This window comes from Lactuca sativa, chromosome 9 (assembly GCF_002870075.4).
Source record: "Lactuca sativa cultivar Salinas chromosome 9, Lsat_Salinas_v11, whole genome shotgun sequence".
Classification (NCBI taxonomy): Eukaryota; Viridiplantae; Streptophyta; class Magnoliopsida; order Asterales; family Asteraceae; genus Lactuca; species Lactuca sativa.
This window is the reverse complement of record NC_056631.2, coordinates 36,913,976-36,933,591: the sequence shown is the minus strand read 5'-3', so window position 1 is coordinate 36,933,591 and position 19,616 is coordinate 36,913,976. Positions and strand designations below refer to the sequence as shown.

The window sequence follows — 19,616 nt, the reverse complement described above, 5'->3', positions numbered from 1 at the left end:
TCCTCTTCTTCTAACACACTGGTACAAAGTAGTCTATATAAAATACGTGTTATGTGTTTATACATTATTTGTTCATTTAAAATAAGTGTTGAATAAGTGTTTTATACAAATTTTAAACTGTATATGTATTTTTACCTACAAAAGTGTTGGGTAAAGCATGGGTAGATAGTTGATGTGTGTTAAAATGAAGAGAGGCCTCGATGTTGTTTTTGATTCAATCATCTAGCAGAGTTTAGAAGACGACCACAGACTTTTCTAGACAGTCCTGTAGAACGCTAGCAGGCTTGCCACCTGTAGGTGTTAATGAACTTGGGTGTTCATTCGTTGTACTCCATCCCCCTCACGGTTGCCTTATTTGACATATATTGTTAGGAAACCCCCGAAGCATGTGTTGTCGCCCCGATGAAATATTCTTAGACTCGGTCCCTTGTGTTGGTTGTTTTAGGGACGTAAAGTGGGAATAACGGGAATGGGTAATTGGGTTATTGTTGGTTGATGAAAATTAATTTAATTATTTATTGTGGGTTGAAAACCCTGTATGCTCACCACTCACCAGGCTCCCAAGTCTGACCCACTCAGTTTTCTTTGTATTACAGGTAGTGGCGCCAGAGTATAAGTCGGATGACTTGTCAGGATATTTTGGATTATAGACCTGTTGTTTTATATAACTATTGTAAAGTCTATTTTTGTAATGTTTATGCTTTTGGTCTGTTTATCGGAACATGACATCTCGAGTTTTGTTATATAATGAAAATATATTTCTTTAATAAATGCTTTGGTAAATCTTATTTTTATCATATTTCGTTTTGGGAACAAATTCCGCAACTATTTTAATCAAAGGATTACTCTGAAATTATTTTAAAAGCATAAATTAAACCGGTCTTTTCTAGCCGTGATTTTGGGGATGTCACATCGAAAGACTTCACGGTGTACCATTAACGATTGTATCAGATCGCGACAATCGTTTCACATCAAGATTTTAGAAGAGTCTACAAGAGGATTTGGGTACGAAGTTGTCTTTAAGTATAACCTACCATCCGCAGACTGATGGTCAAAGAGAAAGAATAATTCAAACAATGGAAGATATGCTAAGAGCATGTACCCTAGAATTTTAAGGTAATTGGGATGAGTATTTACCATTGATTGAGTTCTCCTACAACAATAGTTACTATTCGAGCATCAAGATGACACCTTATCAAGCCTTGTACAGAAAAAAGTGTCGTACGCCGTCTTCTTGGCTTGAGGCCAGAAAAAAGCAGTTTATGGGCCCTAAAATAGTCTATCATACTGCTGAAAAGTTAAAAGTGATTAGAGAAAGGATGTTAGCAGCTCAAGATCGCCAAAAGAGCTACGCTGACAAAAACCGACAACCAATGACATTTGAAGTGGGAGATTCCGTATTACTCAAAGTCTCACCATGGAATGGACTTATATGATTTGGAAAGAGAGGAAATTTGATTCCAAGATTTATTGGACCATTCAAGGTTCTTCAGAGAATTGGGAACCAAGCTTACAAGCTGGAACTACCAAAAGAACTAGATAGTATTCATAACACTTTCCATGTGTGTTATTTGAGGAAGTTCATGGGAGAAGTTTTCGATATAATTCCACTTTCAGAGTTAAGGATGGATGAAAATAAGAGGTTAATCGAAGAGCCTGAAGCAATTGTTGACCGTAAGAAAAAGAAATTGCGATGCAAGATGATTGAATTAGTTCTTGTGCGATGGAAGCATACGAATGAGCCGAACCTCACCTAGAAAACAGAGAGTGACATGATGTGTCGCTATCCACATCTATTTGTTGATGCATGATTCCCACACAGAATCATCCTAAGGAGGAGAGAATTGCAACGCCCGCGTTTCTAGATAAGCATTAATAATTTGATGTAATAGCTAGGGTCAACAACTGTAACTTATTTTGACGTAATAAAGAGGAATTATTGAGTATTATGTGAATTATGTGATTTTATGTGCATTATACTTGCTATTAACGATATAAAATATTAAGAATAAAATATGCATCAAAAAAGTAAAATAATAGATAGACCCAATATCTATGAAGAAAGTTGAAGTGGTCATGACAATACCGGCACGATGATGTGTAACGTAAAAAGTGAGTTTGCGATAAAATAATTTTTATCTTTAGCAATCTAAACGAAAGTCGTATTATACGTTAAACCAAGAGCGTGTATGTAGAGGACGTCCAAATCTGACTTCGTTAGAGGAATTTATGATTTTTCTAAGAATTGGAATAGTAGTATACAACTCGGAAATCGAATTTTAGACTGATCGATTTTTAGCCAACACAATCTAAACAAGAATCGAAGAACTTGTTAATAAGATCTCAACGATATAAAGACAGACGAAAACGGATGTCGGATGAGAAAGTTATGAATTTTTAACGGACTTTATCTGTCTAATCCTGTTAAAATAAAACTTTAAAACAAAATCAAAATTAGCTGACAGAGTCTAAACAAAAGTTGTAGATCACGTCGCTACCTACACGTGGATATAAAGGGCATAAAAAACAGAGCTCGTATGCGAAAGTTACGAAATTTAGAAGTTCATTAAATTATGGAAGGATGTGAGGGTGACACGTGGTCGAAGCAGGGCCATTCCTTTCTCTCCATGGTTTCACTTCGGATGATGACACCTGCCCCTCATACGCACAGCATAGGGCCTCGTATGCCCAACGTACTGAGTACGCGTAACGTACTTCGAAGCTACGCCCAACGTAGTCCGAAGCCTCAACCTATAAATAGGTGTGAGGATCACCACATATCTTCACACCTTTTTCCATTATTTCTCTCTCAATACCCCCAAACTCTCCCTCCCCTTCGCTAGTACATCCTAAGTGCTAGAGGCGAGTCCCAGAGCACTAGATGGCTCCGAGAATAAGAGCTTTCGGCTCAGAAGTTCTGCCCCCGCATAGCCCGACTCCTAGCTAAACTCCCTTTGTAAGTGAGTTATGCTTACCCTACTTTAATTATAACTTATGTTTAAGTTCATTATCTTTATTATAAACCTATAAACAATACATGTGCTAAGTATTATAAATTATAATACCTTTTAACTACTTATGGTACGAGGAATTTGGTTCGAAGGGCTACTTGGGTTGTTGGATTTCAGAACGACTTAATTGCTAAAATGGTGTTGTCCTTCGGTGCTTCATGTATGGCCCCTGTTTGTACATAGTAGTTGAAAAGTGTTGTTTAACACTTATTAAATATAAGAAAAACAATATTGCTCGTAAACCTTGAGTTAATTTGTAACATCCAAAATTTCAAACCAATTTAAACTTTTTAAAACATATCAAGTTCATCAAACATTACAACTTTGTTTTCAAAATATTGATTATCAGAGTTTTTCCCAGAAACATAAACACAATAGGAGGAGCTGTACGATCACGCCTTGGCCTTGCTTCGATCCCCTGATGTACCTGAAACAATAAACTGAAACTGTAAGCCCAAAAGCTTAATGATTAACCCCAAAATACTGATACACATACAGTCAGCATAGCAATATCAACATTAACATATCATATCAATCAAAAACAAAACAGCATGCACTGGGTCCACAACTTTACAAGATGGACTACCCCTGGGCCCTCAGTACGAGTCTGGAATGCCTACCGGGCCCTCAGTTCCCTCAGTTTGTATCTGGAATGCCATCGAGCCCTCAATACGAGTCTGGAATGCCTACCGGGCCCTCAGCTCGTATCTGGAATGCTCCTAAGTCCTCAGTATGAGTCTGGAATGCCTACCGGGCCCTCATCTCATATCTGGAATACTCTCGGGTTTGTTGGCTACCGCACGGAGCAGTACAACCTCAACCCACCCCACATAACATGTCGACATGTAATAGATAAATGCACATACAGGTAATCAATCAGTATCACAGGCAGTCCTACCGACCTACCCGACTAGTATATCAACCGGCATACATTACTAACTCAACTCAACATATCAATAACTACTAGGATATCAAATCCAATGGGCCGACCTTGGTGCCTTATAGCCCTTAGTATAGTGAGGATAACTCACCTCGCAACTGACGTTAGAAAACTACAAAGCTTCAGCTCCCGGATCACCAACACGAACTCCACTACCTATGATTACCATACAATCCTTTTTCATAAGTTTCCAAATTATCAGAACACCTTCAGAAGTCATATGGTCAACTCTTGGTCAAAGTCAACGCTCGCAGTCAAAGTCAACAATCCATGTTGACTCGACTCGTCGAGTGCAGTTCATCGACTCGTCGAGTCCTTCCTGAACTCGAGAAGTCGTGAAATCCTTGATTGGCTCATCGAGTCCTCCTTTAACTCGTCGAGCTCATACGTGTCCAAGAATCGGAGGAACTTTAGTCGACTCGTTGAGTTTTCTAACAACTCGTCGCGTTCAAGGCAAACTTCAACGGAATCGTCGAGTTGTTCATCAACTCGTCGAGTTCATGGCCAAATTCATCGGGCTTGCCAAGTTGTTCATCCAACTCGCCGAGTTAATGGCCAAATTCATCGGGCTCGTCGAGTTGTTCATCCAACTCGCCGAGTCCTTGCAGACCTCCATCCATGCAAACGCTTTTTAAGCCATGGCAAGGCTCCCGATTACGGATCCAAGCCTCTAAGGCATGATTATCACGTAAAGTTGAAAACTTTACGCACATGCAAGGTTGACCAATCTATGCTTCCAATGGAGTTTTACACCTTGGGAGAGTCTCATTCTTGCACAAGTCGGAAACTTTGTGTACTAAGAAGCCCAAAGGAGCTCAGTTCTGAAGTTACAACTTCAGATATGAGGTTGCAAAGAAGGGTAGCTTCCAAACACACTATGAAAACCCTAGAAGTTGCCCCATAGAATGAATGAGGTTAGGGTAACGATTTATACCTTCCAGAAGATGCTAACCACAGAAGATCTTAGGTCCTCCAAGCTCCTTGCTTTTGAATGCTTGGTCTCCAAGCTCTTTTCTCTCCAAGAATTTCTCCTTCAAGCTTAAAAATGCACAAGATGAGCTCACACACACGATTTGGACTTTAGAGGGACAAGAGGCAATGAAGAGGAGGCCAGAGGGTGGCCAATGATCCTTTAAATATGGTGAAATGCCCCGAAATTTAGGGTTTCATCTTCCAGCTCCTACTTGTCGAGTCCCTTTGTGGACTCAGCGAGTAGATCACTAAATTCGCGATCCCACCTCGCTGCTACTCGACGAGTAGGGCATCCTTAACTCGTCGAGTAGGACTTAAAACTAAAGAAATTCTTTATTTAAATCCATACCTGAGAATCGGGGCGTTACATAATTAGTCGCAATAAGCATTAAAATAAAATCTAGTAATAATGATAGTAGGTTTTGTTGACGGAAAATAAAATTATTAGAAGCGAAGCGCTGTCCAAGTTTGGAGTCATCACTTTAAAAAGTGAGTGCATAATTACTTTCATCTTACACGTAAATATGAAGTATTTAGTATAAATTACGTGCTATGTGTGCATATTATCTGTGTTCTTGATATCTATGCTGGATGAACAAAATATGCATGTTTTACTTGATTTAAACTTCATATATATATATATATATATATATATATATATATATATATATATATATATATATATATATATATTAACTATGATTATGATGGGTAGATAATATAGATGATGAAATAAAATGATGAGAGGTCTCGATGTTTAAGTTGATTCAGTCATCTAGCGGAGTATAGATGACGACCACAAACTATTCTAGACTGTTTAATGGAACGCTAGTAGGCTCGTAACCTGTAGGTGTTTGTGAATGATGTGGTCACTAGTGTACTCCATCCCCCTCATGGTTTCCTTATGGACATATATTGTTGAGGAACCCCATATGCAGTATTGTCAATCTCGATGATAATCCTTAGGCTAGGTCCGTTGAATTAGATGTATTATGGACAGAAAGTGGGGTAACGAGAACATGTAATCGGGTTGACCGATTTGATGAAATTAATAAACTTAATTATTGTGGATTGAAATCATATGTTCTCACTAGGATCCCAAGCCTGGCCCACTCAGTTTTTTGTATTAGAAGTGGTGGCACAAGAGTATAGATGCGATGATCTGATGAGAGATTATGTATTATAGCGTAGTAGTAATATATAAATGTTGTAAGGATTATGTTGTTTATGTTTATGCTTTTGATCTGTATTAACAATGACATCTCGAGGTTTTAACATAATGAAAATACATTTCTTTGGAAATGATTTGATAAAATCTTTATCATATTTTTGGGAACAAATTTCGCAACCTTTTTCTTTAAAAGGTGATTTTTATATAAAGAATAAATAAAATCAGTCTTTTCTGGCCGTGAAATTGGGGTTGTCACACGTAATCCTCCTTCTTACTCCAAAAAGTTATATGCCAGTTCTAATACCATAATTAAACGTTTAGAAACCTGAATACATAACATTTCCTATATCTAGGTCGACAACAGAACTTAAATCTAATTAATAAATAGCAATTTAAGTAGCCAAAAGCATGTTACAAATCATTTAGCACATAAAAGCAAATTAGGTATCTTATCGTAAAGTAAGCTAGTGCTTGTGTTAATTCAGGTGTAGTACCTAAAATAATATGGACACACACCTCACGATTATTGTTTAGCATTCTAAGTTTAAGTCTAGAAATTCCCTAAAATTCCTAATTCACTTAAACTAATGCTCTGATACCATTTGAAACATTTCCATTTTTACTTCCAGAAAAGACCGATTTGTTTATGCTTATTAAATCAGAGTATTGTTTTAAAAATATTAATTATGCAAAATTTGTCACAAAAACATGATAATAATATTATCAAAACATTTTTAGAAAAATGTGTATTATTTATAAATCTTGGGATATCATTGTCAATACATAAACATGAGCATAAACAGAGACCTACAATGTCTCAATATTCTAACGGTCTACATTTCTTTGAATTTCTCATACATCATTATCCGTGTATATTTATTTAATAACCTGTAATTCAAATAAATTAAATGGGTCAGGTTGGAAAACCTGGTGAGTACATAGGGTTTTCAACCCACAATAATGTATTTAATATGTTTAATTATCAAACAATTAATCCAATTACCCATACTCGTTTTATTCTTTATTTTTTCACAAAGATTTATCCTAAAGGTCATCTCCTAGATCGCATTTACCTATCATCACCTACATCGCATTTCCTTATATGTTTGTTGCTAAGAATTTTTCCTAAGGATCATCATCTACATCTCATAAACAATATTGTTTCGAGGATTACTCCCCCAATACGTGTCCAGTAAGTGTTGAGTGTTAGAGTATCATTGCATGAATATGTAGTTTCGACATCGTCTGAACTCGTAATTTATCACGTACAGGTAACGAACTTGTTGAGTTGACACAACACAAAATATTAATTAAATGAGTTAGGTTAAGGTCAAACTCTTTCAACTCTCTCTCAAACTATATATTGTTTTTACATGTCATCAACCCAACACTGCATGTTATAATTGCTCTCTCTCCTTTCTTGATCTCACCACAGCTTGTAGCCATTGGTTGACCCCCCCAAAAAAATCAATGCGGGGCAAACATATAATACAAATCACATCTTATATATTCCACAACTTTTTGTTTTTCCTTTTGTCGATAATAATTTTCTTCAAAATCACAACTAACAATAAATATACTATATTTTCATGAAATGATCAAGAAAACAGCAAATTTAAATTATCCTAAAACTTTTAAAGTAAATAAATAAATAATGATTTGCTCATATATAGTCTAAATTGATTAGAGCTTATAAATATCCAATAAATTAATTAACAACCATAAATATACATATGTGTATAATATGTAGATTAAGTTAGGTAAAATCCATTCATTTATAGGTGTGTTGTTTAGTCCATATTGTACCAAACCATTTGTCTCTTAATAAGTGAAGGACTTATTGAGTGTAGTAAATGGCATATGCATGGTTTGAAACCGATAAATTTGTATGTTTTCCATTCTTACACTTCAAAAAAGTTTTTTTTTTCAAACATTTGTAGGAATCATGGCTTAGAAATAGAGAATTGTCATTCTCAGTTCCATTCCAAGCCTTGGTTTTGGTATTGCTCATTAGGCTCGCAAGCTTAACGTTACTATTTTGATATGTACTCGGAGATGAGGATTTCAACTAGGATTATACTTGAATATTCTAGAAGGCCCATGATTCACCTTTTACCTTTGTAAATGATATGTACTTCAATACTTGAACACTTTCGTACTCAACACTTTTAATAAAATTGATGTTTTATGTTTTAGGACCGAATTCTGCACTAATGTTTTCTAAAACATTTAAAATATTTCAAAAGATTATCACATTTCTACTAGCTCGTATGAGGAGTGTTACATAATTGGCCAAAGAGGATCGAGACGTATTCCTAAAAGGATAAAAGTTTCAGGAAGTATGTGTTGAAGAGGGAATGATACAAAGAAAAAAAGGGAGAAGCTAGGTAAGACCAGAAGGAGAAAGAAGGGAGAAATGGGGAACATCCCTGCATCGCATGTTCAGTAACGAAGTTGGGAAGGACTGGACACAAGAACGACAGGATAAATCCCATACACCAAGAATAAATTGAAAACATTTCAAGTAGAAATGTACGTAAAATATTTTAACATTAAAACTTAAGTTTCAAAACTCTCGTATCAACACTTATAAAACCATCGTAAAATAGACAGTGAAAGATTTGTCATTTATTAACTTACCTTAGCACAAGCAATGATTGAGGGTTTGAGATGTGGCTAATAAAAGTACCATGTATGATAAAACTATTTGTAAGAATCGGTGATTACATACGAGAAAAAAAACTCGAGGGGTGATTAATCGTCCAATTAACTATTTACTCCAACGATCGACTATTATATATAGTAACTCACAAACACTCTTTATGTGTCGGTGCTTTTCCAACCTAAGAAAATTAGTTTGAAAGCAAATAACATATCACAAATCTCATACAAAATCCTTGATCGTAGCATTTGATAGTGTATCATTGAATTGTTGCATACATAAACTCTTGTTTTCTCATCTTTATTGTTGTTATTGCTCTTGTTTCCACATAAATGGCTCATTTTTCATCACTTGAACCAAAAGCCCTAATCGTTAAGGGTAGGGGCGCTTAAAAATATCCATATCCGAAAAAACCGATCCGAAAACCGAAAACCCGATCCGAAAATATCCGAAAAACCGGATACCCGATTTTTCGGATATCCGGTTTTCCGGATACGGATTCGGATATTGATAATGAGGATTTTCGGGTAATCCGAAAACCGAAGTATATATACAAATTTGATATTTTTATTGTTTTAAATAGGATAAATAATAGATAAAGATTATCATAAAAAGTAAAAATAAAACTCAAAAATTAAAAAGGGGTACGATGGTCGATGGGGTTATCTGGTTATGAAAGAAAGTTATCGACGTTTTAACTCTGAAGTTGCTCAATCGATTCAAGGCTCGAGCACCGGGTGACGACATTCACCGAAGTCCACCCAAGTCTAACGACCACCGTTAAGGTCACCATTCACTCGCTCAAGATATCACGTCTTCGTGCCTAAGGATTTCACGTCATCGTTCCTTATTACCGTTGATTCCGAGTGCAGACCGGTAAACCTAAAGGTAATTACTAAACAACATGAATCTTTCAGAATCTTTGAAACATTCAGGCCTCTTAGCCATTCAGCGCTAAATCATTCAGCGAATACCAAACAGCCCCTAAGTTATTTAGCATCAAGAAAATCAAGAAATCATCTTCTGAAGCATGATGGAGACGCAGGTTGTTAAACGTGCGAAATACAAATCTTCTGTCAAAGACCCTGGTGTTCGTGGGACATTGAAAATGGTGAAGTTTTCTTAAACCCAATTATTTTGGATTCTTATAAATTTCTTACTTTGTTAATGTAATTATTGTTGATATATTGGATGAGGTGTAGGATTTGGCTTCCTTACTAATGAATAGTCGATCTGCAGACAAGGGAGAGGTTTGTTTTTATGCCTAATGATCCATCATCCTCCATCAGGCTTAATGTAGAATTCAGACTTATAAAAGGCAAGTAAAATTACCTTATCAATGTTTGTCTATTTTACTTTCATCCATGCATCAATGATATTGATTGCTTTCCATCTGTTTCTTTGTCTTTCTTAAGGACACAAATCCAGCAAGGAGGGTTCCAACAGGCCTGCCTTACTTAATCTCACTCAAGATCAGGTTTCTTTTTCCATTTTTCAATTCTTTTGTAACTGTATATATATCAATCAATCATGTTTCAGGCTTTCAACAACTGAAACATATCTGTCTATAACATTTGATGTTTCATCCAAGAAAGCTTTCAATGATTCCATTTCCAGGGTAATTACATCTTTGAGTTTGAAAATTTCTCAGACAGGGAACTTTGTCGAGACTTTGTAGGTAATGAATGCCATTTGGTGCTTCTGTTATGTTCTTATTCTCTTGTTGATTCTTTGTTACTGATATGATATATATGACATGACATGATTGAACACAGCTAAAGCTATTACATTTTATGGGGAAGGTGACTCTGAAAAAGCTGTTCCACTTGCACACAAAGATGAACAACTTAGCTCAGCAGAAATGGAACGTAGGATTAAGCTGCTGCAAGAGGACAGGTAGCTTATCTTTCTCAACAATAACATTCATCATCTATTGAGATAGTTAGTTTATGTGTTTGAGATAATAACATGAACATTTAATTGTTTGTGTACTGTAGTGAGCTGCAGAAGCTTCATAAGCAGTTTGTGATAAGAGGTGTGTTGTCAGAGACTGAATTTTGGGCTACAAGAAAGGTTAGTAGTTGCTTGCTTAATGAAACCTGTATGATTTTGTTTATATGTAACAGAGAAATTTAATGTATGTTTACCAATAAGTGCAGAAGTTGCTAGATGTGAATAATACAAGTAGCAGTAGAAAAGCAAAACAAAAAGTGGGGTTGAAAAGTGACATGATTTTCAATGTCAAACCTTCATCTGATGGTCAGGTATGTATCTTATCTCTCCATACAATACATTCAAACTCATATGTCCACTTTTTGCATCTTTTGATTTTGGAGCCTTGTTTTTGTTTCAGTCAAACAAAGTTACATTTAACTTGACACCAGAGATGATTCACCAGGTATCTATCTATCTATCTTTGATGATGATGTTTTTTTTTTCTTCGTCTCAAACATTATTAATACATGAAAATGAAAATGTTTTTCCCAGATTTTTGCTGAAAAACCAGCAGTGAGGCAGGCATATCTAAATTTTGTACCTAACAAGGTAAGGAGTAAACAGAATGAATATGAATTATGAACCTGCTTTCTAATTCTGATTGATTGTTAGATGACAGAGAAAGATTTTTGGACAAAATACTGGAGAGCACAATACCTTCACAGCACCAGAAATATTGTTGCTGCTGCTGCAGAGGCTGCAGAAGATGAGGAGCTTGCAGTTTTCTTAAGGCAAGATGCTATTTTGGCTAGTGAAATTAAGCACAAGGTATTATAACCAACTTTCAACATTCTTATTTCATTCAGATCACATCACAATGTAACTTGACATACATACAGATTAGGAAGGTAGATCCAACTCTGGACATGGAGGCTGATGAAGGAGATGATTACACACATATTCCAGTAAGAAACAGAGTTGGATTTTTTTTTTTAATTCTTTAGTAATGTATGTATGTAAAATGTAAATTAGTATAAATTGTAATTGAATTGATAGGGTCATGGGCTAGCTACTGAAAGTGGGAATGATGAGCTGGAAGCACAATATGAGCCATTCAAAAGATCTTTCCTACAAGACATCAACAGACATGCTGCAGTTGTTCTTGAAGGAAGAACTGTAGATTTTGAGACTGAAGGGGATACAAGATCTGTAGCTCAAGCTATTGCTACTTGTAAACGTGGTCAGTATACAGTATACAGTATTTATTTATTTTTTTATTCAAAAAAATTAATCTCTGGTGATAAATGAAACAGTTGAGTTAGCTAAAGAAGCCTCTTCTGATGGGAATTTGGTGCATCAAGAACGGTTGGATCGGATAACACGAATGGCTGAGATTGAGGATCTACAAGCGCCACGTGATCCTCCTGTTGCACCACTATCTATAAAGGTTCTTGATTCTCTTGTCTTGTTTGATGTTTGTTTGTTTGTTTGTTTGTTGTGAGTGACTGATTTAAAAAAAAAAAAAAAAAAAAAACAGGATCCTCGGGATTACTTTGATTCTCAACAACAAGTTGTGGGAATGGGAATGGGTGATGAGTTAGGTGGAGGAGGAAGACAGTTTAAATCAAGGATGAAGACCTCTGAGACGTATGCTTCTTTAAGGGGTTTTATATCTGAAATCAGAACCCTGGGTTTGACTGATCCTGTTGTTAGACCTGAAGTTGCTGTGAAGGTGTTGAATGGGTTGACCCAGACTATATCAAGCTCCAAATATCAACGTGGGTTTGGTAAAAACCCACATGACAGCATATTGGATACCTTGCCAACTGTCACAAAAGATGAGCTTTTGCTTGTGAGTTTCAAATATCTTTTAATTTTTCTTGTTTATTATATAACTCTAACTCTAAGAAAGGTAGCTTTTGCTTGGGTTTTTATTAACTTTTTATATTTATATTTATATTCCTTTCCATTCCATTCCAGCATTGGACGTCTATTCAGGAATTGTTAAAGCATTTCTGGTCCTCATATCCAATCACAACTTCATATCTTTATACAAAGGTAATAATTTCATTTCAAAAAAACCTATTTGGTGAATCAATTTACAAATCTATATATATCTTTTGTTGGTTTGGTTTTTATTTATTTGGATTTTTCCTTCATCTGTTATTTGTAATGTAGGTGAGCCGGCTGAAGGATGCCATGTCACAAATCTACCCAAAGTTACAGGTATGGTACCTTTTCTTTGGTCAATCAAGGAGTTAATTGTGTTGTGTATATATGGTAGGTATTAAATGACACACATTTTCTTGTATTGTATCATTATCATTATCATTATCATTATCATGTTTGTAACTTTGTATATTGTACTGAAACTTTAATAATTTCCTTCCAGGAGATTAAAGAATCCGTGCAGTCAGATTCAAGGCATCAAGTTTCCCTCCTTGTTCAACCAATGTTACAGGTGCTTAATATTTATTATTCATTTTTTTTTTTGTTTTGTTGTACATTCTTATTCTTATTCTTATTCTTCTTTTATTGTTTGTTGGTGCAGGCTTTAGATGCTGCTTTTGCACACTATGATGCAGTAGATCAACGCAAGAGATCTTCTGCAAATGGTTACAATGTCTAATCATGACTTATTTTCTTACTGATTCATCATCATTGATTTGCATATTGTACATTCAACAAAATTTTCATGTGAGACCCACCTTGTTTGCTTGGTCTTAAAAAAGACTTTTTTTTCCGATATAATATGATGAAATATCACTTGTCAAATGTCAATCAATTTTGTAAACACATCAATCACCAAATAAATCATCAAAACTAGAATTAGGGCATGCAAGCTTTCTAGGTTTTGGTTTGTATATTTTCATAATGATTTCATCAACACTTTAGGGCATCATCAAAATATGGTTTCACATGCCACTATCTAATTACAACCAAACTTTGCTCAATGGATACAAAACATCCACATTTTAGCAACTAATCTTAGGTGTTTGTTTTTCCCAAGTAAAACTGTCTCATGTTTGCGGATCACTTCTATATACCTTTGCAGCAGAAGAGGTGGACCAAACGGCTGCAGACTGCAATGAGAAGCGTGTTTGTTTTTTTAACATCTATAGGCTGCTGCAGATATTAAAAAATTTAAAATAAAGTGATTTAATAAACCGGAAATAGTTTTTTAATATCTAAAATTTAATAATTGTAGTCTTAAAACATTGAAATAAGATTCAAACAACCAAATTAGTCTTATAATAACATTTTAAAATAAAATTCATATAACCGAACTTTAATAATTCTCATTCTATATATTGCATCAATTTTTTGGCAATTTCATTCCGTAACTGGGCCATATATTCACGGTCCGCTGCAGTACCGTGTATTGGAATCTCACAATTTTTTATTATCAACGACTGCATTTTTATTTCGAACAGAGACATGTGGTTCATCATATCGTGCAAAATACTCATCACGTAGTCCCTCTCTTCTTATAAAATTATGAAGCGCAAAGCATGCAAGGGTAATGTTTCGTTGTATAATCAACGAGAATAGTGCCATCCTCTTCAATATAGGGAATCGTGCCTTCAAGACACCAAAAACATACTCAATGACATTCCGAAGTTTTGTGTGTGCATGGTTAAATTTTTCTTTATTCGTTAATGCACGTCTTCGACGAAAATTTCCAAGCCAATACCTCACATTGCGATACGATGTTATAAAGCCTCGAATGTTTGCATAGGCGACATCACAAATATAATATTTATCTGTAAAAAAACAAAAAAAATCATTTATTTTTCAAACTAAGATAAAACTGTTTAAATAACAATAGATTTACCTGATGGTGGAAACGAGAATGTTGCATGTAGATTTGCTAATGCTTCTGATAAAATTCTCAAATCATGTGCTATCCCTTCCCAACTGGCCACAACAAACGTAAACATCATGTTGAAGTCACATATTGCCAATATGTTTTGGTAACAATCGCCTTTTCCCCTACTTCCATATAAATCTCGTTTGTTTGCGGGGACAACATGTATCAAAGTGTCATCAAGTGCACCAACTGCTCCTTTGAACACCCGTCGTAGCCTTATATTATGTCCCGAAATGTTTGGATTCGGATTAAAAGAAGTTGGTACTATAATGTCATGTGCGAAAAACAACATTTTGTCCAACACTTCATGAAATTTTTTATGAATTGTTTGTTTTGAGTGTTGAAATCTTCGCTTGATAATCATGTATTGTTGGTTATGACCGATCATCATAAAAAACATAGCCATCTTTTCCTCAACTGATACATGTTTGCTATCCTTTTACGCGTAATTTAGTCTAAAATGTGCGCGTAGTCGGACAAATGATTCACAAGACATGCGTAGTACTTCAACACATTGTACTTCTTCAATACAAGTGTTCAATAAGAATTTTGTTTGCTCATTGGTCCATGTATGTTTATCTGCCATTGCTAATAAAAAAACATATGGAATACATACTTTAGCAAACATAACCTTATACCAAGAACTTTCAGCATAACAACAACTTGTATTGATTAAAATAACCAATTTCAGCAAAGATTATTCATATTTCAGCAACAATTATGACACTTCAACAACATTTTATGACATTTGAACAATATTTCATGACATTTCAGCAACAATTTATAACAATTCAACAACAATTTGTGACAATTCAACAACAATTTTATGATATTTCAGCAATATTTCATGATAATTAAACAACAATATGTGACTTTTAAGCACAAATTGAAGACATTGCAGCAAGAACTTATCATTTATCAAGATAGAAACAACATCATCAACTATTTGATAATATTAGCATCAAGGTTGTAGAACTCGTTACTCGGTACCTGTTCGGCCGACTACCGAGTAGCGAGTACTCAGGAGTACTCGGGTTTGAAAATTTGTGTAGAAATATTTTTAGGGAAATTATATATGTCAAAATCATAAGATAAAATCATAAGTTGATTGAAATTTATAACAAAATTGGATAGATGTGAATACACAAAAAATGAAAAACACATAATGGTCTCACTTCGTGAATAATTACTGAAAATTTAAGATATGTATGTAATAATAATCACACGCGTGTGTGTTAAATAATAAATCATTAAATATATTATACATATTAATCACCAAGTTGACCGAATTTCACAACACTATTCACTTCGTAAGGGGCCGATCGGGGAGTACTCGGGATTATGTAACTCGCCTCGGCAAAGGGGGGAGTAGCGAGTACTCGGAGGAGTAATCGGCTAACTCGGCGAGTTTTACAACACTGATTAGCATCAAGATTAAGCAAGAACAAAGATTCAACAACAAAATCGAAAAATTAATATCAAGCATGAACAATGAAGTAATTCCACCAACTTATTGGAACGAGAAACTGTGGGAAGGGGGCTGTGCCGGTGGTGGATGCTCTGGGAGGAGTGTGGTCGACGGGAGGTGGGAGACGAGAGGTGCTGCGATGGACTTCTTGGAACGAGAAACTGTGGGAATGTGTCAGCCGCATTTTTTTTAAGGGTTAGGTTGGTTTGAAGAGGTTAGAAGTAATTTTCAAGTGCTGTCCCAAGAAGAGGACGGGAAAGGGTTTGTGTGACATCCCCAATTTCACGGCCAGAAAAGACCGATTTGTTTATCCTTTGTTTTATAAAATCAGAGTAATCATTTGATTAAAAGAGTTGCGGAATTCGTTCCAAAAACAAAATGTGATAAAATTTATCAAAACATTTCTCAAAGAGAATGTATTTTCATTAAATAATAAAACCTCAGGATGTCATGTTCCGATACAGACCAAAAGCATAAACAGTACAATACAGACCTTACGGCAGTTATTTACAACTACTGGTCTATAATCCCGAAATCTCTCATCAAGTCAACCAACTTATACTCTTGTGCCATTACCTGTAATAAAAAGAAAACTGAGTGGGTCAAGCTTGGGAGCCTGGTGAGCATATAGGGTTTTCAACCCACAATAATACAATTATTATATTTAATCGTCAAACAAATCAACCCAATTACCCAACCTCATTATCTCCTTTATTTCTTAAGAATTTACCCTAAGAATTGATCATCCTTCGCTCGTTCATTCCTAAGGATTGACCTAAGGAATTGACACAAAGTCCATCACCGCCAAGGTCCTTAAAACTTACTGGGTTTTAATTATCCAAATTTTAAGGCATTTAAAATTATAATTAAGGAAACTAGAAACCCTATCAATTTCGAAAATAGGGGTGGAGGCTAAGGTCTCAAGAACCCTAAGTCTTTTGCGAAAATTTAAGGCCATTAAGGTTTAATTTCCATAAACCCTAATTTTGAACAGTTCACTATTATGCACAATCAGTTAGAAAACCAAGGTTCTGATACCACTGTTGAGTTTGCTAGGTTAAAAAAAAAATCATGTGACAAAAAAACACTTAAACCTTTAAGTTCACATGCACCTAGAAAGGATCTAGGTTTTCTCTATTGATAGAAATAACCTATGAACATCAAGAAAACCATAGAGAGAGATTATGAAAATTGAAATTAACATAAAGATTAGGGTTAGATACCTTTTGATTATTATTGAAAATAATCAAATCAAATCCTTTTGAAGTTCCTTAGAAAACAAGCACCAAAAGCTTGGATGCCTCTAATGGCTCACACCCAAACCTTAGAACTAGAAGACCATTGAGGAGGGAGGAGGGGAGGAAAATTTTGTTCCTATGGCTTTATGGGTAGCGCATGAACGAAATTAAGGTCATAAGGGGTCATATTTATAGTCTAGGTAACTTAGGGACCAAGCAAGTTTTGAATAGATTTTAATCCAAATCCAAATCATTTCCTTATATGCATCAAAAAGGCTTCTGGAAACCCCAAGGAGGCTCCTAAAACCGTCCACCCCTTGAATGGTTCTACCGTTCTAGAATCGCTTCTTTTGTTCAACTATTGAACAATTACAATTCACCCCTTGCACCTCTAATAAATTCCAGTTAACCGTAAATTAATTCCAAATTAATTCTGATTAATAATTAATCAATTTTAATTGATTTCATATCAATTTAATAACCATATAAATTAACAAAAGAATTATTTTAACAATCGATCTCATAATAATTTATTAATCACATAATAAACTAATAAACCTACTGTCTATTTCCAATTAATATATTAATCATATAATATATTAGCAAATCATTTCGTCATAATTTCCAATTAGTTTATTAATCATATAATATGTGACATCCCCAAAATCACGGCCAGAAAAGACCGGTTTGTTTATGCTTTGTTTAAAAATCAGAGTTACATTTTAAATGAAAGTGTTGCGGAATTTGTCCCAAAACAAAAATATGATAAAGATTTATCAAAAGCATTTCCATAGAAATGTATTTCATTAAAAGACTCGGGATGTCATGTTCGTACAGATCAAAAGCATAAACAGTACAATATAAGCCTTACTATATTATTTCATATCTACAGGCCTATATCCGTAATCCCTCGTCCAAAACATCACACCTATGCTCATGCGCCACTACCTGTAATACATAAAACTGAGTGGGTCAGGCTTGGGAGCCTGGTGAGCACATAGGGTTTTCAACCCACAATAAATAAGTTTATTAATTTCATCGATCAACAATAACCCGATTACCCGTTCCCGTTATCCTCACTTTACGTCCCTAAACACCTATCATAAGGGACCTAGCCTAAGGATCATCATCGGGACGGACACTATTGCTAAGGGGATTCCTCAGAAATAAATGTCCTAAAGGAAACCATGTGGGGGATGGAGTACACCGGTGAACATATCGTTCACAAACACCTACAGGTTGCGAGCCTGCTAGTGTTCCACTGGACTGTCTAGAAGAGTCTGTGGTCGTCATCCATACTCCGCTAGATGACAGAATCAACAACATCGACATCGAGGCCTCTCATCATTTTATCACACATCACCTATTGCATCTACCCATGTTTTACCCCAACATTTTCGTAGATATAAAATACATATACAGTTTAAATCATTGAAAACATGTATAACAACGTTCATCTAGCATAGATAGCAAGTATTCAGATAATATGCACACATAGCATGTAATTTATATAAAATACTTCATATCTATGTGTAAGTTAAAAGTAACTATGCACTCACTTGTTAAGGTGATGATTCCAAAATCGGGCAGCGCTTGCTTCTAACGATTCTATTTTCCTTCGACGAAACCTAGCATTATTATCGCTAAATTTTAGTCTAATATTTACCGTGACCAACTATTAGTCTTAGTATTATTATTATTATTATATAAACGTTAAACAATATTTTCCAACCACTATGTACAGACAGGGGCCAGACATAAAACACCGGAGGGCAGGACCATTTTGGCATATAGCACTTCTGAAATCCAACAACCCTATGCGGCCCTTTAAACCAGATTCCCCGTACCGCGAGTAGTTAAAAAAAAATATTATAACGACACTTATATAAGTTATAATAATAGCTCAAATATTTATTATAAGTTCATAATAACAATACTAATTTTAAATATAAGCTATATTAAAATAAGGTAAGCATAACTTACTTACAAGGGGGTTTTAGCTAGGAGTCGGGCTCTGCAGGGGCAGAACTTCGTCGCTGAATCTTTCTAAGAAAGATTCGTGCAACGCTTCAGCGCTCACCTTACTATACTAAGCTACAGAAAGAGAAGTCGAATCACGAGGGACCGAAATGCTCGGGGGATAAGGAGAGAAAGACTCTTGAATCAAGAGAATGGTGCAAGAAATATGAGAGCCCAAGGCTCTTATTTATACTAATTGAATTTTCAAAAACTACCCTCAATAATTACTTAATGACCTTTTAGTTATATAAACAACTAAACCCCCCTCTATAATACTATTATAAATGGATTTAATGATATTTGTGATGGGTTTTGGGCATAAGACATCC

The 19,616-nt window shown here is 35.3% G+C and overlaps 1 protein-coding gene across 3 annotated transcripts; it reads left to right on the top strand.

The window, feature by feature from the left end:
* Window positions 1-9,417: 9,417 nt before the first annotated feature.
* LOC111882703 (general transcription and DNA repair factor IIH subunit TFB1-3) lies at window positions 9,418-13,472 on the top strand. Of its 3 annotated transcripts, none has more exons than XM_023879067.3 (19): window positions 9,418-9,644; window positions 9,738-9,867; window positions 9,996-10,074; window positions 10,172-10,233; window positions 10,374-10,434; window positions 10,532-10,652; window positions 10,754-10,829; window positions 10,916-11,020; window positions 11,110-11,154; window positions 11,244-11,300; window positions 11,364-11,519; window positions 11,591-11,656; window positions 11,748-11,931; window positions 12,005-12,138; window positions 12,229-12,543; window positions 12,672-12,749; window positions 12,870-12,917; window positions 13,084-13,152; window positions 13,243-13,472. In XM_023879067.3, exons 2-19 carry the CDS (start codon window positions 9,787-9,789, stop codon window positions 13,318-13,320), a joined length of 1,815 nt encoding a protein of 604 aa, XP_023734835.1. In that variant the 5' UTR covers window positions 9,418-9,644; window positions 9,738-9,786; the 3' UTR covers window positions 13,321-13,472. The 3 variants fall into 3 exon arrangements, with proteins under 3 accessions (XP_023734835.1, XP_023734834.1, XP_023734836.1); XM_023879066.3 differs by having other exon boundaries at window positions 9,724-9,867; XM_023879068.3 differs by having other exon boundaries at window positions 9,418-9,867; window positions 9,959-10,074.
* Window positions 13,473-19,616: the final 6,144 nt, after the last annotated feature.